This window comes from Perca fluviatilis, chromosome 16 (genome assembly GCF_010015445.1).
Source record: "Perca fluviatilis chromosome 16, GENO_Pfluv_1.0, whole genome shotgun sequence".
In the NCBI taxonomy this organism is placed as follows: domain Eukaryota; kingdom Metazoa; phylum Chordata; class Actinopteri; order Perciformes; family Percidae; genus Perca; species Perca fluviatilis.
In genome coordinates this window covers 17729293-17750254 of record NC_053127.1, presented here as the reverse complement: position 1 = coordinate 17750254, position 20962 = coordinate 17729293, and the positions used below count along the sequence as shown (strand labels likewise).

General features: G+C 41.2%; 2 protein-coding genes across 3 annotated transcripts; both read left to right on the top strand.

Moving 5' to 3' along the window:
• Positions 1–970: 970 nt before the first annotated feature.
• On the top strand, positions 971–10226 carry LOC120575680 (LIM domain kinase 1-like). Its single transcript, XM_039826498.1, has 15 exons — positions 971–1265; positions 3845–3983; positions 4553–4662; positions 4830–5003; positions 5161–5266; positions 5349–5620; positions 5699–5882; positions 6009–6095; positions 6384–6515; positions 6617–6676; positions 6762–6827; positions 7394–7580; positions 8181–8236; positions 8425–8582; positions 9040–10226. The coding sequence occupies exons 1-15, from the start codon at positions 1222–1224 to the stop codon at positions 9638–9640; spliced, it is 2376 nt and encodes a 791-aa protein (XP_039682432.1). The 5' UTR covers positions 971–1221; the 3' UTR covers positions 9641–10226.
• Positions 10227–13663: 3437 nt separating this feature from the next.
• Positions 13664–20928, top strand: sept4a (septin 4a). 2 transcript variants are annotated; one of them, XM_039826508.1, is made up of 13 exons: positions 13664–13840; positions 14408–14430; positions 15663–16034; positions 16692–16788; positions 17147–17233; positions 17490–17613; positions 17850–17984; positions 18090–18207; positions 18324–18425; positions 18832–18928; positions 19160–19322; positions 19861–19963; positions 20046–20928. In XM_039826508.1, exons 1-13 carry the CDS (start codon positions 13795–13797, stop codon positions 20115–20117), a joined length of 1539 nt encoding a protein of 512 aa, XP_039682442.1. In that variant the 5' UTR covers positions 13664–13794; the 3' UTR covers positions 20118–20928. The 2 variants fall into 2 exon arrangements, with proteins under 2 accessions (XP_039682442.1, XP_039682443.1); XM_039826509.1 differs by lacking the exon at positions 14408–14430 and having other exon boundaries at positions 13665–13840.
• Positions 20929–20962: the final 34 nt, after the last annotated feature.

Genomic DNA, 20962 nt, shown 5'->3' with positions numbered 1-20962 from the left:
CAGTCAAGTGTTGTCTTCATGGTGACTCATATCGAGACTCAGTACATAGTACACACTACAGCTTATTACGCTGTACAGTTCACAACTATACGCATTACTGTCTGTAGTCTACAGCAGAGTTACAAGCAATGACTTGATTAATAAGTCCTATGAGCAATGAGTGTAAAATAACCAGGGATGGAGACTAAACCAAAGAAGACATAGAACAGAACTGATCCTCACTGTTACAGTAACACACAAGGTGTAACAGCAGACCATTTCTTTAAATCAATTTGTCAGTTCGGTGATAGAAGCACCTCTGCAAATACACACACACACACACACACACACACACACACACACACACACACACACACACACACACACACACACACACACACACACACACACACACACACACACCTGTTTCTGTCTTTTAAGTTTGAAAGACGGGCCCTGTTCAATGAAAAAGAGTTTCTCCGAAAATGGCACTTCAATAGTATGAATTACAGTCTCAAGATATAAACGTGGCTGGACTAATTATAGAAAATGTACTACTGTAACCAAATAAATAGCAGCAGAGCTGCACTCATCTGAGGGTATATACAATGTTTTTTCATCTACTACTTCTCTAATTTAACTGAATTCCCCCTATTTGTTTGTTGTGCATGATGAATAGAGTGCTTTACTGTAGGATCCGGACAGTGCAGTAATTGGAGCATTCATAAAGAGATTATGTCTGCGCTGATGGGAACAGAGCTCATTTTAAAACACCCAGACTCACTGACCTTCTCACGCCCCTCAAACCCCACTTATCTCCACTCATATAGACACCCATGTAGCTCCAAACTCTGTGGACTCTGCAGAGGAGCGTAACTGTATCTTGAAGAGGTCTACATACTGGAGGTAACAGGAGAGGGACGGTGGAGCAGAACTCGGCAGCCAGGGAGACTGGCCAGCTGGTGTCAGCTGGGAATAGTTTTTTTCTCATACAGCTACTCTGCACATTAGAGAGGGAACTCATATGCAAAGGAAGCCTCTGAGTGCATGAAGAGAGAGAGAGAGAGAGAGAGAGAGAGAGAGAGAGAGAGAGAGAGAGAGAGAGATGTAAAAACAACGCCTTCTGCATTCACAGCTGAATGGAGGATCCACTCATGAACAGATGCAACTAAAACGCTCCTTTCTTAACTGGGTGGATTGTTTCTGAGTGAAAGTTGTCTATCGGTGAACTGACAAGACAGAATGTCACGACGGGACCAGAGGTTTCGGAGAGGAATGAAAGGACGGTAAGAGCAGCTGTCGTTAATTTGTACAATGTGTACTGTGCAAGGGGGAGAAAGAAGAGAAAGAGTATGAAAGAGTGAGGGAAAGTAAGAGAAAGAGAATCTAAGCAAATTGTTGCTCAACTTCTGCGATGCTTCCTCAAACACAACTCTGCTGTGACAAACAGACACAAGTAACCTGTGCTTTCGATATTGTGTCTACCTTAACATTAACTATAAGTATGTGTATGAGTAGTTTATAATGCCATAACAATAACAGGTAAAGTTATTGCCTTGCCAGATATCCAAGCAGATTACAGTACAATCCATAACTAAGCTGTTTTTGTTCGTTTGGGTATCTGTTTGTTCTACCCCATCAACAACTACTCTTCCTCAGGTCTATATTAAAAGATGCATACATCATACTGCATGCATAGCACCTTTGAGACAATATCCCTGTACCACCAAAATCAATACAATTAGATCAAAAACAAATGTTTCCTTTTAAGAAGTACTGTTTTTTAAAGGAAATCCAGCAGTGCGACACAGACAGAACAGGAAGGAAACAACGGCAGGAGAATACGTCATCAGATTCTTCAGATTTGACCCAGAGCACTGGGTCAGTCGTCCCGGGCCCTGGGTCGAGAAACGGCCCTCTAACCTTTAAATACTCTGGGCACGAGCAAGACACACGTCTGCCATGATGTGACCTACGCTCATGTCCTGACATCATAATATGTTTGTTTTATGTACACCAGGTGCTGCTGGTGTGTCCACTTTTAGTGACACGGGAACATCTCTTAGAATAGAGAGGAGATTTTATGAGTGGCTAAAGATAAGAGTAAGATGCAGCGCAAACCAGACCAAGGGAATACTTTCAGGTGGAGAAGGAGAGAAATGTATGGGTTGCAGTAGGAAATAGGATAAATGTCCAAGTTTTCTCACAACCAGATGTTTAGCTGGAATCACAGATGTGATGCTGGGAGGTTCCACATCCGTTGCCAGCAGCACAATAACAAAGACAGAAGGTCAAAAATGTCAAACAATAAACATGCAGCTGATGGTTTTATTACTTAATTACTTTCTCTAAATAAATGAGAAGCAGGTCTAACAGATATCTAACAGTACTTCCCAGTGCACTGTATCTCCAGCCAACATAGTATCTGTTAGGACTAAATATTCCTGTGAGTAACTGGTATTACTTTACTCAAGTCCTAATGAATATGATCTAAAGTGAACCTTAAGTTCAATATCACAGCTATGGTGTATATCAGGTTACAATCATAAATGACCATACTGCCACTCTCTATTAACAAACAAGATAAAAAAGTGATCCTATTCCCAGTTTATTACAGTATTTACATGTTCTACCAGGAAAATGTGTTTTACATTACCAACAAAAGCAACAACGGTTTCATTGGAATGAAGAGAAGAGAGAGAACAACTGGCTGTAGTTGTAAAGTGGACTCTGGCAAGCACAATACAAAACCACAGCAATTACTGATTAGATACTACCAAAGTCAGTAGTAGAAGTAGGATCATGCTTATTGCCACTTTAAGTTGTGTTACAAGATTTAAGACCGATATTTTCCACAAAAGCTTTTAATAAAATAAAATAATATAATTGATCACAGTGAAATGCTGTCACTGAGTATCTCTTACTTTGAAGGAAACTCCTTTATTCTCAATAAGGCAAGCATTTTCTCCATAATAAGAACAGCATGGCATTTACAGTTGAGGTTGGGAGAGAGGAAACTCTGTCCAGGAAGTCACCTCCCACTCCGGCTGTAGTGTTAAAGAGATAAGGAAGCAGGTTTTTGTTGTACACAGGTATTATTCGTCATTCAGTTTAAGCCAGGATGCCACTGGAAAGTTTCTGTTTGCAAATTTTAAGGGACTGAAAGTACATGCTGCACTGCATTTAAGGAATGAAACTGTTAAAATGTTTTCACTTTGTGTAGCTCTGTTTTGCAATCTTTAAATGGGAAACACATGTGACCAACCAGTGACCGTACATGAGTAGCCCTTTTGTAAGAAGCTATATTAGTTCGGCATCTGGCTGAATGTGCTCTCTGTCACGGTGACATCAGCAATTCAACATCTATAATGCACCATTTCAACAACATCCTTGGCCTGCAGCGAAGATTACTGTATTTTCTTCCAGGCGTGTGCTGGACAAACATCAGCAGCTTGATGTCTCAACCTCAACTTTGTGACTAATACAATCATAACAATGTCATTCAACACAAGCAGGGTCAAAGAAGTCAAAAGAGGGAAGGAGATGGATATCAGTGACATAGAAAACCACTGCGTGTTGAACAAAAGAAGCTACACTGAAGACGATAACTTACGGTCCGACTGACCTGGAAGTGTTGTACCTGATCCTAGCGTGTGACGATCTCACAGGTTGACTTTCCTCGCAAGTCTCATGTGTTCCATCACCGATGAGGCTCACGTTACTTTGCTGGAACACACCTCTGAAGTATCTATCGTCTTACATCTCTAAATCTCCATTTCCTTTTGTTTTGCCATGTTACTCTCTCTCTCTCTCTCTCTGTCTCTCTCTCTCTCTCTCTCTTTCCCTGATTTCCACTTTTCTCTAGGTGTTGTGAATGTGGCTGCATCCTGTCTAACTGGTACTATGAAAGAGAGGGACAGCTCTACTGTAAGAAGCACTACTGGGCCCGTTATGGAGAACACTGCCACGGCTGCAAAGAGACCATCGCAACAGGACTGATTATGGTAACATGATAATCCCTGAAAATAAGAATCTTTATAACCTTGACTTATACCTAAAATGCTCCAAACAATCGACGGAATGACATAAAACAACATAAAACATATGTAAGCTCAGTCCCAGCAATCATCAAAAAATGATCAAATGAAAACTTTTGAAGCCACTGTTTTTCGTCACACACATCATATTATTATTGTTAGGATCATGGTCTATGTTGTGTATATCAATGTGTAAATATCAATTATGTACCTTACCTACGTTTCACAGACATAAGTATGGCAATAATCTCTGCAGGGTCACATCGCAACAAGAAATACAGAATCTCAGCATGCTACACCAACTATTCACACATTCAAAGCCTTCCTGTCTCTTAGTTTCCTCCTGGTATGAAAGTAAATACTTTTTCTCTTCTACACTCAAACCAGAGGATATCCTTTGACAACATCCTGACACTACAATGCCTTGATGCAGGAATGCACAGAAATAACTCAGAACAGAAAGAACAGCATTTGGCACCAAACATCATCTTGTAAAAAACATTGTTTTTTAGCACACTGCCTCCCTGTATTGACAGGTTGCTGGAGCGCAGAAGTACCACCCTGAATGCTTCACTTGTATGAGCTGTGAAATGGTCATTGGAGATGGAGACACCTACACGCTAATCGAACGCACAAAACTATACTGGTAAGTTTGAAGCTGAAGGGAAAGAAATTAGTGAGTTATTTTCTTAATTTGCTGCATGTGGAAAAATGTGTAAGCTGAAACTGCTGTTTTTTTGTTCATAGATGAAAAGATTTATGATATTCTGATTAGAGATTTTTATTCTATCTTTTCATTTGTCTATTTTGCAGTGGCCACTGTTTCTGTCAGGGTGAAATATCAGCTGTGAGGTCAGCTTCTCCACTCACCAAGAGTCGCCACATGGTGGCGCTGGTGTCTCTCCCTCCCCATGCAGGTGGCCAACGAGGCCTGACAGTAGCCACTGACTTCAGCCAAGAAAAAAGCCCACTTGTCACCGTGACAAGGTGAGTCTGAATCTAAGACATGACCAAATGTGAATTTTGCAATTTAGTTAGAGCTAAACTCCAACTTAACACAAAAACTGATCCAACAACCTCGGCTGATTTTTTTGTCTTAACCCACCTTTCCTGCACCCGTTCACTCACTGTCTTTCTCCCCCAGGTTAGACTCTGCTGCCCTCAGCCCTGACCTGCTGTCCTCTATCCACACTGGAGACCGAGTACTGGAGGTCAACGGCATCCCTGTCCACAACATTTCCCCAGAAGAGGTAGGCCTCATACCACCCACTAATAACAAGCAAGACAAAAAACAAATATGTCACCCAGGGTCAACACCATCTCCTTTCCTAGATAAACTTTGTGATCCAGGACACAAACAGACCATTGCAGCTGACAATTGAACACAACCCGCAGTCTCCTGGTGACCTCCTTCGCTCAAACAATCCCCAGGACGACATCAGCTGTCCTGACCCTTGTGTCCGCGACAAACTTTCTTCAACCCACAAACTCCCGAGTCTGGTGGAAGAGCCAAGTCCAGGGGAGGAGACAGATGAACCAATCAGGTTGAGCCTCTCACAGCCTCAGCACCAAGGAACCACGGGAATGCGATCCAGACACATCCTGTAAGTGCTGACTCTCGGCTTGCTTTGATTCATTACTCCGCTCTTTCTCTCTGTTTGAGTCTTTCTTTTCTTTCTCAGGCGCAGCTGTAGTATAGACAAGTGTCCTCTGTCCTCCGGAGCGCTGTCGCTTTTAAGGAGAGACATGGTTCGCTCAGAGTCTCTTCGTGTGGACCCTGGAGTTCGGACCCATCGCATCTTCAGACCTTCAGACCTTATCCATGGAGAAGTGCTTGGCAAGGGCTTCTATGGACAGGCTGTCAAGGTACCACAGTCGCTTTTTTCCATTCATTTGTCCCTTATATGGGTGACTTTTTCCAAACATTTTAAACGACAGTAAACCTAGTTGACAGTTTGTTGTAAGATCAATTTTTAACCTCTTGCTGTCAAGGTAACGCATCAAGAGACAGGGGAGGTGATGGTGATGAAAGAGTTGATACGTTTTGACGAAGAGACACAGAAGACTTTCTTAAAGGAAGTAAGTTACTACAACACAGCACACTCATATTTACCAACCCAGCTGGTGATCGCTTTATTTAGGTGACTACCAAAGGGATAACAACTTAACAAGTTAAGGAAGACGGGCGCCCTCCACTAAGTCTACTTTAGGTTTTTAGTTGGGAAGAAATGTTTAACAAGAGTTCCCTAGCACAATTTTAAACCAATTTTACATCATCAAGATAGTTTTGAGGTCACTATCATACCTATGAGCTTATTTCATGTTGCTATACATTGTTTAACCACATTTTTTTTTAAATTTGTACAGGTGAAGGTGATGCGCTGTCTGGACCATCCCAATGTCCTAAAGTTCATTGGACTGTTTTATAAAGACAAACGAATAAACTTTGTCTCTGAATACATCCAGGGAGGAACTCTCCGAGAGACCATCATAAAAATGGTAAGTTCATTTTTTTTTTCTGTTTGTCTGTGAGGACTGTCAGTTTACACAGATACACTATGTTGGTCATAATGTTGTTGTTGTTGTTGTTGTTGTTGTAGGACAATGACTTTCCCTGGAGATTAAGAGTGAGTTATGCCAAAGACATTGCAGCTGGAATGGTAAGTCTTTCATGGTTAATATCCAAAAACATTCTATAATCTAGTACCAACTTTCCCTTATATATATTACATATCTCCTTCTAAGGCCTATCTACACTCCATGAATGTCATCCACCGAGATCTAAACTCACACAACTGCCTGGTCAGAGAGGTAAACAAGTGGTTCCATCACACACATCACACCAGGGTTAGCTCTAGATCTGAGCTTTATCTAATCTGTTTAACTACGACCAGTGTACAAAACAGGTAGTTATCTAGCAAAAAATCAATTATGTAACCTGAAAAAAACTGATTTATAGTTTGTTGATGTTTTTGTTTATTTTCTAAATATTAAACCTATATGTGGACAAAGTAAATAAGTAATACAATTTTAAAAAATTGTGTAAGTCTTCATTAACAAGACGATCTTCCAGCCTCTTTATTATTATTTATTTCAGTTTTTTTAAATTATAAAACTAAAAAATATCAATCTCTTCTAACTGTATAGTTTTAACTTAATGTTAACTTGTCCTTCTTACATACATGATTGACTTGAAGGCTGCCAAAGAAGCTAGTAGAACAGCTAAGGTTTATGGGAAATGTGATCTGTATTTTGAGAAACACAAATGCTACATAGTTCTGCTACTCTTTTAAACAAAAACAGACCAACATAACCAATATAAACATTCTTAAAATCTCTCTCTCTCTCTCTCTCTCTCTCTCTCTCCCCTTGTTTAGAACCAATCTGTGGTGGTGGCAGATTTTGGACTAGCCAGGCTGGTGACAGAGGACAGACATCAGAGCAGAACATCCTCTCTGGAAAGGCCTGTGAAGGGGACACTGCCAGAGCTCCGCAGGCCTGACCGGAGGAAGCGCTACACTGTGGTAGGAAACCCCTACTGGATGGCTCCTGAAATGATCCATGGTGAGTTCAGAAGGTTCCAGGTTCAGTTATAGAAGAGGATTGCCAATCTCTAAATCAAAGACCCCCAAGGCACCTAAACCCAATTTGAGAGAGTGTTTATCTCTATGAGCCCATAACTGAGGTCTGTAGTGGAGATAAATAGATGTACAACTGGCACTGGCACAATATTTATGATTATGAGTAAAGGACTTTGGGAGTCATGTGAGACCTCACAGCGGAGGTGTGAAGATTCATATTGGATTAATACTTGCATTCGCACAATAAATGTTGCTATCATTTTTAATTGTGAGTGAATGACAATAATTTGCTGATTGCTGATAAAGATTTTCTCAACTATGCTGGTGACACGCATACTCTACATGAGGTGTCTAAACAGTATTGACTAACCTCAACTTGGCTCTTGACACCATAAATGCACTCTGTTAAAATATGCAAAGAAAATGGGGAAACTGTGTGGGAGACCTGATATTACTCCAAGGTAATAATAGCAGGTCCAATATGAATACACTGAAAACAGGATCTCTACATCTCCATCATGGGTCAGTATGAGACAGTAAAGATGTGGTTCACATTTTCCAATCTTTCCTCTGCACCTCTTAGGGAAAAGCTATGATGAACGGGTGGACATATTTTCCTTTGGTATCATAATATGTGAGGTAAGAACTTCTGGGGAGAAATATTCCTAAAAATATGAAGTGGTGTTGACTGAAAAATCAGAACTCCTGTGGTCAAATCTTGTGTAAATGTCAAAGAACAAACCTCTATTATTCATACTTTTTTTTTTATCAATCAAACATTTTATCAATTTTAAAATATGTATCTATCTATCTCTGTCTCTCTTAAGATAATAGGTAGAGTGAATGCTGACCCTGACTACCTTCCCCGGTCGAATGACTTTGGGCTAAATGTAGCCGGTTTCCTGCAGCAGTACCACCCTCCACAGTGCCCCTCGGCCTTCTTGCCGCTGGGTGTCCTCTGCTGTGAAACGGACGCTGATAAACGGTATGACTGCACAAATCTAACACAACTGCAGACCTAATTTCCTATAAAGCAAAGTATGAGCTAGATGTAAAAAAATCGAGACAAGTACCTCTGTTTAAAATTTTTGTTTTGAAACACAATTTAATTATTCATTACATTTTAGTTCTGTTCCACTCAACAGAACAACCATAGGCCGCCACTAGTGTCACTGCTAATTCAAATTTAACTAAGAGGCACTTAATTAGAGGGATAGTGCTGTGCTACTATAATGTTGTGAAGGAAATTGTTAAACAACATATGAGCCACTGATATGAGCCAACATACAGTACAAAAACATTGTATTCTACTAGCAATGCATAACACAAACAAACTAAACTAATACTGTGCAGAATAGCCTATTAAATGTAATCAAGGCACTACTGCAGTAGAGCATGTAAGGCCCTCCAACCTCCCATCACCACAACTCTTTGTCTTTCAGTCCTTCCTTTTTAAAGCTGGGGGAGTGGCTGGAGAACCTGCTGATGCACCTGGACATCAGTCTGCCTCTGCTCTCAGAGTTAGAGCAGGTCCGCAGAGCCTTCTGGCAGAATCACAGCCACCTAAACCACTCTCACAACCAGGACAAGACCCTTGATTCTCACAATCAACAAACCCACAATTCATCACAGCCACAAAGACAGAGCCCCGACCCCGAGCAACATTTGGAAAATGCAAATAACTACATAAAGCCTAATGACCTCACTCAGAGCCAAAACCAGTATAGCACACCTGATAGCCATTCAGACGGAGAGCAACACACACATGACAGGACTGAGCATGGCCACTCCTGTTCAAGCAGAGAAAGTACAGACCACTCACAAGACAAGAGCCAGACGTTTTGCACGTCTACGAGCACAGACTCAGGCGAGAATGAGTCTGAAACCTATGAACGCGATAACCTCTCAGGACAACCAAAAGCCCAGGACGAGCCCTCACAACCGCTCCAGGTCAACAACTCACTGCTAGGCCCTTCTAACAGGCCCAGAAGGACATGCAGAGCGCTGTGGGACATATCTACAGAGGACAGCTGTTTTCTCTGACTGCTTCATCTGATGGCCAAGACAGGGTACATCTACAAAGCACAGTTTCAAAGGATAAAACACTTTAAAAAGACCTTTGTGCATTTTTAAAACAACTGGGAGAGAAGAAAAAGAATCATATAGCTGTATGTGGAGGACTAATGCATGAAGAACCTGTTGCAGAGGCATAGAAATTAGATTAATATGGGATATTTTACATGAAAAGCAGTAAAGACGTGTATGTTACTTGATGACAACTGCCTAGCAAATTACATTTGCTTCGTATTGTTCTCTGAACCAGTATTTATATGGTTTCAACAAGAGCCCGGACAATACTGGATTTAGTTGATACCCATATTGACATTTTAGAGTTCAATATTAATCCAATAGCAGTCTATATAAAGGCTATATTGGCTGGTATTTATTTATTAACATAAGCAGATAACAGAAAAACATTTTGATAAGGATTCCTTAAATTCCACAGATTGTCAGTGCACTCTGGTGGACAAACTAGGTAATTGCGACATTGTTTCTTAAAGGGGTGATAGAATGATTATATAGGGTATTTCACACTGTTCCTTAAGGTCTCCTAATGGGGTATGTAACATTGGTTGGGCTGAAAATGACCCGCTTGATATTTTATTGGCCCTTATGCATCCCTGTGTTTTGGCCCTATTTGTAACAAGAGCTTTTCTTCCAAATATGGTATGCTCATTAATATTTAGATGAGCTGCGTGCTGATTGGTTGAGCGAATCCCCATACACACACATTAGAGATGCACGCTGATTGGTTGAACGAATCCCCATACACACACATTAGAGATGCGACAGAATCTCATATTCCAGACACTGCAATGTTTCGTTACCAAATTCACTTCTGAGACTTTTTTATGCGAGAAATCAACTATATAAAGCTCAAATATGGGCCGTTTTACGAATATTGATGGCTAATTGCAAATTTGGTAAGACATGTCGGACTTTAGGAGCTCCACACAGTCTGACGAGAAAGCGGCAGCCTGCTGGGCTCCATACCCAGCGCAAAGGGTATGCCGGCTGCCAGCATAACTATAATATATTTACAGTTTGAATTTCGTCACGGCACTTATATCACAGCTATCCCAAGGTCTTACAAAGCTAACAAAAGCTAACAGTCCGATTTGAATTTAAGGCATTTTTATGAACGTGAGGGGTCTTGTTAGGAGGAGCAGCTAGCTAGCTAGCTAGCTATGTGTCCCATTCAATACAATGGGAAAATATCGCGGCTAGCTAGCTACACTTTCGGCATAACTATAGCATATTTACAGTTTGAATTTCGTCACACCACTTATATAACATCTACCCCAAGGTCTTATAAAGCTAACAATGGTGTCAGATTTCAATTTAATGAATTTTTGTGAACACTAGGGGTTTCGTTAGCTGCAACTGTCCCTTCAATCCTATGTGTACAGATTGCGGCTAGTTAGCTTCATTTTCGGCGTAATTAGAGTATATTTACAGTTTGAATTTCGTCACGCCACTTATATAACCTCTACCCCAAGGTCTTATAAAGCTAACAATGGTGTCCGATTTCAATTTTATAAATTTTTGTGAATTTCAGAGGAATTCTAAGAGGAGGCTAGTTAGCTCTCATTGATAGAGCTACATCCAGCCGCAGGCTCTATCAATGAGACTCGCGGACAAGAGGCGTTTATTTCACCGATCGTTTGTTTAAATAATTCAACACATTATAATTACATACATTATAAGATTAAATGGAACCTGTGGTAAGAGAATGCTGGCGTAACAGGCTCGCTGACCGTGCTCTCACTCACACACACCGGCCATTTAGCAGGAAGATTGGAGCTGCAGGCCCTGAAGCTCTGTCCAGGCAGCGGCGTTTCGTAGTCCATTCACCCAAAAAACGGTGACTTTGCGCGGGTATGGAGTGCCATGGGCTGCCAGCCGTGACGGAACTCAATCTACCTCACAGCAGGCCAGGTGGCAAGGCAGCAACCCAGGTAGCACCGGCCACTGAACTCCGACACACAGTCGGACAGAATTTGCAATTAGCCATCAATTTTCGTAAAACGGCCCATATACGGCTTTACATTTCTCGCATAAAAAGTTTCAGAAGTGAATTTTGTATAGGAATAGCAGAGATCTGCGTGACCTAGATTCAGAAAACTACCTGATCTCAGGTCAGTTGTGTAGCCTATGTAAATGTTGGGGCGTGGCCGTTCTCTTGATACATCCATGGGCGTGACAAAGTTACAGGTCTTGGGATGCTTACGTCAGCTTCTAGCTTTGTTGAGAGTCGCCCGTTTTCAGTGGCAGTTTCAAAATATGAGATTTTCATAGAAAAGGGATGTCAATGGGATTTTGAGCTATTTACCCACCGAACTGTCGTTATTCAACTATGGTAAGGTAAAATCGGTTTTGCATTCTATCACCCCTTTAAATCAAACATATGTTTGGTATTTCTGTGTTACAATTTCTCTTTACTCATCAGTCAACATCTATTGAATGGTGAGATTAGTACTATATCTGTGCTAAGCAAAAATTTGTTTAGTTTTTGGTTGGTCTCCAGTGTCAACTTTGTCCATAAGCTGTGAAACACGTGGCACTTTATACTTTAAGCTACACTTCATGGGTCAATTATTTATCACAATGCCTTGTGTATTTTCTGTTGAAATGTTTCAGACCACATCTAACATACTGAGCTGTGAAATTATAGAAGTGTAACTGTAACTTAATAAAGGGAAATATTTAATTAATGTGACTAAATTTAAATCACTATTTAGCATTAAATCACCTTGATAAAATAACATTTCTGATTATGAAATCACTCCTTTTCTGAAGCTGTTCTTTTTTAATTTAACATGGACGTGATAAAGCAATTTGTTATTCCTGAAGTTGTGACTATTTTTGGTATTATTTCAAATACAGACATGGGACAAATTAAAGAAAAACCTGAATAAAAGAATGGAGAAATATAAATGTGGATGCTTCCGTGCTCCAGCGCTCACTAAATGGTTTGGTGAGTATGAAAATGACATGGATAAAATGCTACAGCCTTTACAGTCATCAGACCTCAACCCAGTTGAACACCTATGGCAGATTTTGCACCGATTCATGTTGGTTTTTCCTTTAATTTGTCACCCATCTGTAAAGCTAATTTACAGCTTTACACCATAGGGAACTAGGAAGAATAGCTGCAGCCCACTGTAGCTAATGGGGATCCTAATAAACTAATCTTAACTAAACCACTAGTTGAATCATAAATAATGCAATATAATAACAATATTCTTGCAGGGATTTATATTTGTGTATTCATGGTGAACCTTTGGCACTTATTGTTTTGTTGTAGGTTGTAGCCTACAGCAAAATGCAGTTGTCTCATTATGTTACACAAGAAAAACAAAGTGCTATTTGTTTTTTTAAATTGTATCCACATCTGAACCGTCCACTTGTTAGAGCTACCGTGTCATTATGTCATTATGTGTATGTTTGATATAGTCAGCAAACAAGCGGCAGTGGAGAAATTGGTTAAACTAAAGAGTGGTTCAGCATTATACAATGGATTATTATATAACGTTATGTATTTTTTGTAAAAAATGCTCATTGTTTTACTTTCATAAGACATCCACGTCCGAAACTTCAAGAATCCACACAAAGGTTAGGTTTTTCAAATGTTAACGCTAGCTATATGAGAGGCACAAACTATAGGCCTAACGTAATCGGTTAGAAAGCTCACCTTGAAAAATGCAGTGATAGCAGTAGCGTAATAGTGGTACCTGCTGTTGTTATGGTCCTGCACTGAAGTCACCGGGCTATGTCAATGGGCTACTCTACTCCACTCTCCGAGTTTTTTTTCATAAATCTTTATTTACACAAATAAACTTACAAAGATATTACCATTCAAACAATAGTAACATGTTACTACCGTTCTCTTAATACATCCATGGTTACTACCCGTTAAAACCGGTTAAAACCCATAAAACCACGTCAGAGCGGCAAGGCTAACGTGTCGCGCGCACACACGCGCGCGCGCACACACACACACACACACACACACACACACACACACTATAGTATATGCCTCATCAACACATAGTCTTCCGGCATTACTCACGTTGTATGCCTAGTTTATCCCTTTTTTGCGTCTGAACTGAACGGTTTGAGGAGCCGATAGCATTATGGAGCACATGTCGTCTCCGGTCAGGTTCCGCAGCAGTAAGAGAGGTATGTCTAACACTGAACACATTTAAACACAACTAGGTTGCATCACCGATTTCTTGAATATTCTTGCAGGAATTTATATTGTATGGCATTTGTATTCTTGTCTTCATCATGGTGAGCCTTTGGCACATTTTTCAAGGTTCAAGGTTCAGTTTTCATGGTACACACAGGGTTGCGAGATGCAGTTGTAGTCCTTTATGCTAAAAAAGTAAAAACACAAAACAAAAACAGTTGTCCATGCCTGTAGTACATTCTTTTAATTTGCTTTAGGAGGATGCTGTTAGACCTCTGTTAGTATAGACATGCACATGAAGGTGATATAAACTATGGAAGAGTGTTCTGTTCTGTTCTACTAGTTTAAAGTTTGTGCATTTTGTTTTAAGTTTTGTTTATTGATAGCAGAAGGGTATAGTAAAGCTACTTATTTTTTATACACTGGGGACCAATAGCCATCATTTTCTGTTCTCATTATCCAGCTTATACAACAAGTCTATGCATTTGTATTGTATTTTTTTTTTTACTAAGTAAACATTTTTCCCATTTATATATGCTATCCTCTGCTCAAATAAGTGGCAACTTTCCCAGAAAAAGAGGTAGGACTTAGGACACGTTTGTAGAATAGTCTTTAATAGTGTTTATAGCTTGTTTATAGCTTGTGTGTGTGTGTGTGTGTGTGTGTGTGTGTGTGTGTGTGTGTGTGTGTGTGTGTGTGTGTGTGTGTGTGTGTGTGTGTTTAAGAGTTAAATCTCCAACCCCCCAGCCTGTCAGGGCATAAGAAGCTGGGTTAAGCCTGCTGCAAAGCTTTGTGGGTAATGAGAGCTGACAGGCAGAGGGACGCCAGAGAATCCTGATCAGGCCAGCAGCACTGTGTTCCGTGTTGTTCTTGACCAAGTCAACAGGACAATGTGAAATGTGTCTTCTGTAAAGCAGGTGTGGAGGCTCGGCTGCCCCAACTGCTCATGATAGCTAGTAGAGTCACTCTGTGGGAAAATTACATAGGAGCTGTGGACTGTATTGTCAGTCAGATGGCCCTGATTAATAACTACAGTATGTGTACATAACAGAGGCTCCTTAAAAATGATTTTTAAAAACTATTACTTCAGTCTAGTTAGTATCCAGTTGGACCCTAGTGTTTACCAACCTCCAACTCCAGACTGTCTGTTGTTAGCCTCTCCACCATGCTTGGACAGATGGATGAAGGCCTCTGTAATGGTATAATGGGCTCACAAGTCAAGGCTAATCAGTGAAGAAAGGGTAGCCACTACAACAAAAGACACAGAAGACTCATCCTGTCATGTACTCAGAGAGCATGACTCTGACAGTGGCCACCAGCAGCCAGTTAGTCAGTTTGTTTGTTTTTATACTGGTAGTATTACAGTATTATTATAGTGACAAGTCAACAATCTATATTTGATCAATTATAATATACACACATAGATTCAATTATATAATATTTCTGAGGGGAAAATGACTCAAAATCAAAGTGGAATTGCCAAACTTTTGACTTTTTAGTGTCCTGCATGGAATAAAAATCCTACCTGTAAGGATTGTAACTGGTCATAAAAGGAGAGACCATGTCTAATAGGTTTTGGTGATTACTGGTTTAATTAACTGCACATTTAAGGTTTCCGTGCACTTTTTTTCGGTCTCTCCGAAAAGAGATTGGACTAGAGACTAAAAGTAATCAACTTTTTATTGAACCATTATTTTTCCAAGCAAATCAGTAAATAGGAAAGAAAGATCACTTTCTTTTAAGTTTTTATTTAAAGTGAGTTATATTTTCATATAAAACCATGATGTGTACCTCTGCTGCCGCCTGTCGCAGTTTTCCAGTCTGTCCATTGAGGACCAGGAGGTCACTCAGTATCCTTACGCCATGAGGGATCTGTATCCCGTCTCTCAGCCTGGCCAACAGCCCCAGGCACCAGTCCACCGTGAGGCAGAGGATTCTGGGACAGCAACCAACGGGGCACTCCACAGCCTCCCTGGGACTCCCTGTCTGCCTCGTCCCATCCCCTGCCACCCCGCTGGCTCTCCGACAGTCCCAAATAGACCAAGTCATGTGGGACCAAACACAGAGTTTCAACCCCTGCCACTGAGGAGGCAGCTCGTCTCTCAGGTGTCCATGGATTGTCCACTCAGCCCGGCCTCACGTCCACACAGCCCCTGGGGACGCTTTGACCCCTACTCTCCAGAGGTATGTTTCTGTATGGCAGAGCCTGTGTCAGAAGAAGCCCCTAGATACAAAATGTCTGTTTTATACATTTCCCAACAGTTGTGCACAATGCTGAACTCATACTGTATGTTCTAACATCCACATTTTTTCTTCACGTCCTAGTATATATTATCGAAACCCTTAACCCTGCTGACAATTATCCTTGGAACTGTTTCATGCTGTTTCATGTACAAACAAAAGCAAAATACAGAGTTAGTTAATACCAAGGTCAGACATTACCTTTCATGGTCAAAGCAGAGATGCATGTCGACGTGGTTAACAGGTGTTAGACATATCTGTTCTGCCCCCAAGGTGCACCTCTGCTGAGGTATAAAGATGAGAGAGTCTATTGTTTCCTTGCTCCTCCGCTCATCCTTCTTCTGATGCTACTGGGTCCGAGGCCCCATGATGCTTTGCAACGCACCTCATAGACTTGTGAAGCATTAGGTGCAGATCATAATGAGGGTCAGATTGTGATGAGTCCAGGTCAGGCCACAACAGTGATGGCTGTTACTATGACTACCATGTGTTACCATGACTGTAACATGATTGCATCAGTACTCCCTCGTACACCCAAAACCCTCACTTATAAACAATATGCAGATACATACATGTTATGTTGGTGTTTTCTTTCTGCAGGATCAGGACAAGGAGTATGTGGGTTTTGCCACATTGCCCAACCAGGTTCACAGAAAGACAGTGAAGAAAGGTTTCACATTTACGCTTATGGTAGCAGGTAAGTCCTCCTATATGTCTGCTAACAGGGATACTTTTAAAGGCTGCAGGATTTTTTCACAACAAATCACAAAACCATATACAACATCTAGAACGTTTCAGCTGATAACATCAGATTGGATGTCAATTAACTGACACAATGCTAAGAAATGCCTTCGTCAGTGCAGATTACAGACATACCAGCTCTGAATTCTACATTTGTCAACCATGATTAAAACATGAACTGATTAGTGGTAATATGGTGGTGTGTCATTGTGTGCGAGGAAGCACTTTCTCTTTGGCAATTATTAGTGAAATATCACATCCAACACAGACGGATCATGCTACTTCAAGAGTCAGAGTTGTCTCTTTCTCTGTAGGGGTGTCTGGCCTCGGTAAATCCACACTAATCAACACTTTGTTCCTCACGGACCTCTACAAAGACAGGAAGGTTCCTAATGCGCAAGGTGAGATTAGTTCTATTATTTACTTATATGTGGTGGCCCATGTAAATGAAGTGGGAAAGTATGTTTAACTAGACTATGCATTTGAATGGTCTATGTAGAAAAAATAACACTATTAGCTTTCATTTTTCTTGTTCAAATTTTGATGCTGCTATTTGTTTCTGACCCTGAGGTTTGTGTGTTCTTGTACATGTTTGTACACACTGTTAACTTGTTGCCTGTGTACATTTAGTTACTTTGCACTTGTACGTGTCTGCAGAACAGATCAATCAAACAGTTGACATCGTCAAACACACAATTAGCATTGAAGAGAAAGGAATCAAATTGAGGCTCACCATCATAGACACGCCAGGGTTCGGAGACGCCGTCGACAACACAGAAAGGTGAGGTCATCAGCATGCACCTGCAGCGTGTTTTGGTGGCACTGCTGCTCTATTGGACATGGTTGAAAGTTAGGGTATAGACAGGCTGCAAGGCCATGAATCAGACTTCAACTCAGGGCACCACAAGCACACAGAATACACTTTTATTTTGAAGTAGCTCACTTTATATCAGTACTTTATGTCAGTTATCTGCCAGGGTTGTTGTTTTACTCACAGAGATTGTATGTTTGCATCAGCTGGAAGCCAATAGAAGACTACATCGACCAGCAGTTTGAACAGTACTTCAGAGATGAAAGCGGCTTGAACAGAAGGAACATCCAGGACAACAGAGTCCACTGCTGCCTCTACTTTATCTCTCCATTTGGCCATGGGTACTGTACTGACAACATGTTTTACTTTGTCTTTTTTTTTTGGGGGGCCATGTTCCTGCATGTTTGCATTTACACACACTCACATGTGTGTTTTTCTCCCATCAGTCTTCGACCTCTGGATGTGGCGTGTATGAAGGCTTTGCATGAGAAAGTCAACATAGTTCCTGTCGTGGCCAAAGCTGACAGCCTGACACAAGCAGAGGTCTACAGAAAGAAGATGAAGGTATGAGATCGTAAACACACATTCTTCAGGGAGAGTTCAGGTATTGAGGAGAAGTTTTATTTTTATTTCTGTGTTTCTCTCAAACATTTGTGTTCTAATGTGTTCATGTACTCTAGATCAGAGAGGAGATCAAGCAGTATGGGATCAACATCTACCAGTTCCCTGAGTGTGACTCAGATGAGGACGAAGACTTTATAAAACAGGACCAGATACTCAAGGTTCGTCTGTTGACTCTACTTTCTCATGATTGAAATGTGCCGCCTCATCCATGTTAAAGGAATATGCCACCGTTTGTTGAAATAGTGCTTATCACGCTCTACCCTGGCTGTAGATAGGTGGGCCAACGCATTTTTGTCTCAGTGCAAGTAATTAGGTTGTTTTTTTGTCTTTTGTTGGCTCACTTTTACTCACAACATGCTAACCGGCAACATAGGATTCCATTCACTACGCTAAGCTAACTAGCGGCGGCGCTGCCGGTGTTGCACCGGACTAAAACAATGCATGCACAAAAAATGTGTTGGCCCACCTATCTACAGCTAGGGGAGAATGATAAGCCCTATTTCAACAAATGGTGGCGTATCCCTTTAAGACTGACAGTTTATTGTTTTTGCTTCTCTCATGCAGGACAGCATCCCGTTTGCAGTAATTGGGAGTAATGTTCAGGTGGAGAGTGAAGGCCACAAGTTCAGGGGTCGTGTCTATCCCTGGGGTTTAGTAGAAGGTATTACACACAAACACAAACTCGCTAGTTATAAGTTTAAATTTCTCCAGATTTATTTGCATTTTCACTTTTCTTTTAGTTAGCTTTCACAGTGGCTTTGGGCATTTTTTACTTGGGTGGTATTTTGGGTGGCACCATAATTTTGTATCAGTTGTATACATTATTTTTGTTCTGTTTGATAACAAAGAACAGCCAGTCTGATCCAGTAACACGTTGTCGTTGCATGGTCAGTGGAGAACCCGGCTCACTCTGACTTCCTGCTGCTGAGGAACATGCTGATGAGGACGCACATGCAGGATCTGAAGGACGTGACGGGGGAGACGCATTATGAGAACTACAGAGCCCAGTGCATACAAAATATGACGCGCATGGTGGTGCAGAAGAGGAAACGCAGGTCATTGATTGGTTGATGTGTCACTAACATTCTCTCTGTAGTAGCTTATTTGTCATTGCCTTAAGTTTAACACAAGTCTTGATTTTTATTTAGTGTCACATACACTCACACACGTACCTCTTAACATTGTTACTTCGAGGAGGAGAGGGATATGTTTTCATGACATTTTTAATACAATGTAGGCTCTTAAAAATAAAAAGGAACAATAAAGGGCGACCTCTAGCTCGCCCAGTAGAGTGTGGGCCCCTTGTAGGCTGAGTCCTTGCCAATGGCCAGGGCTCCGAAATCCAAACCCCATGCCAAATCCGACCCGCTGCTCTTTGCTGCATGTTGTCCCCCCTTCTCTCCCCTTTCCTGTCTTCAAGCTATCATATCAATTAAAGGCCATAAAAAAATGCCCAAAAATAATCTTTATAACAAAAAAAGAACAATAATTCCATGCGGCACAAGTGCACACTGATATTTTGTGTGACGAGATTGATGCTCACGGAGGTTGTTTTCTTCTTTGTGTGTATGTGGGTGTGAAAATGGGTTTTAGTTTGCGTGAGAAGCATCTAGAGCAGAGCGAGGCAGATTTTCCTCTGCCGCTGGCTGTCGCCGACACTGAGACCGAAAGACTCCTCTTTGAGAAAGACGAAGAGGTACGTTTCTTTTACCGGCTCATTCTTCTTTCACTCGGTTACAGAGGTTATCACCACTCACTTCATTTATTCCCCTCTGTAGCTAAGGAGGATGCAGGAGGTGCTGGAAAGAGTTCACGAGCACATGCAGCACAGCCAGAGAGGTGGTTTCTGATTCTCCCATAATTCCCTGGAAGAGGAGTAAATACAAGGAGCACCCAGGAAGACAGAGGATGCCCCCTTTATTATGAATGACAAGCAAAAAGAGATGGAACTTGTATGAAAAGGAAAGTAGCAACATTGAGGCCCTTGTCTGATTGCTGTTCCTCAGGACAACTTGTGAGAGCGAGGCTGGAATCATGGTTCTCTGAGGATACACATACCCGTTTCTGTGGGTCTACGCAGAGAATGGTGTTGAGGATAATTGCAAGTTGCCCAGGCTTGCAAAGGGGCAATCACTCCCAAATTTTAACAGTGCAGACCCAGGTGTCAAGCAAGCCGATTGGCTGATCCAACTCCTATCAGAAGGCTGATTGGAACAGCAAACGAAAGAAACAAGTGAACTTTAACTATGTACACGTATAAAAGACGCAGCCACGCAAACTCCCGCGTCTGCTTACGTGCAGCCAGGGGATGCATGTACCAGCCTTAAGCCGTCACAGACAAGGTGTTGTGTTCAAGAGCACTTCAGCAGGTCACACTGGCTCATTACTTCATCTGAAGCCAGAGTTACTCTGCTTCTCCAATTAACTACTTTTATTCCATTAGTTTTATTAATGAGTTTAAGAAAAGCTCCTTGATTAGTAACCTTGATAAGGATGTAACAGTCATCTAGGGCTCATTGTAGTGATGTTAAAGTTGGGTTTACATTTTTCTTACTTGTGATTCAACTGTTTTTATTTTTATGTATTTTTAATCTTTAATTTTGCTGTTTCGTAAGGACAATATAGTGAAGAAATATCAATAAAAAAAGCTTTCTAACTGCAGTGTATATGCAGTCTGTTTCTCTACACAAGACCA

Coding starts and splice junctions, on each gene's coding strand:
- LOC120575680 (XM_039826498.1), top strand. CDS start 1,222: ATGTCACGACGGGACCAGAGGTTTCGGAGAGGAATGAAAGGACG. Junction 5,621..5,698: donor ATGCGATCCAGACACATCCT/GTAAGTGCTGAC, acceptor TTTCTTTCTCAG/GCGCAGCTGTAGTATAGACA. Junction 5,883..6,008: donor TCTATGGACAGGCTGTCAAG/GTACCACAGTCG, acceptor CTTGCTGTCAAG/GTAACGCATCAAGAGACAGG.
- sept4a (XM_039826508.1), top strand. CDS start 13,795: ATGGAGCACATGTCGTCTCCGGTCAGGTTCCGCAGCAGTAAGAGAG. Junction 18,208..18,323: donor TCTACAGAAAGAAGATGAAG/GTATGAGATCGT, acceptor CATGTACTCTAG/ATCAGAGAGGAGATCAAGCA. Junction 19,323..19,860: donor GTGCAGAAGAGGAAACGCAG/GTCATTGATTGG, acceptor AATGGGTTTTAG/TTTGCGTGAGAAGCATCTAG.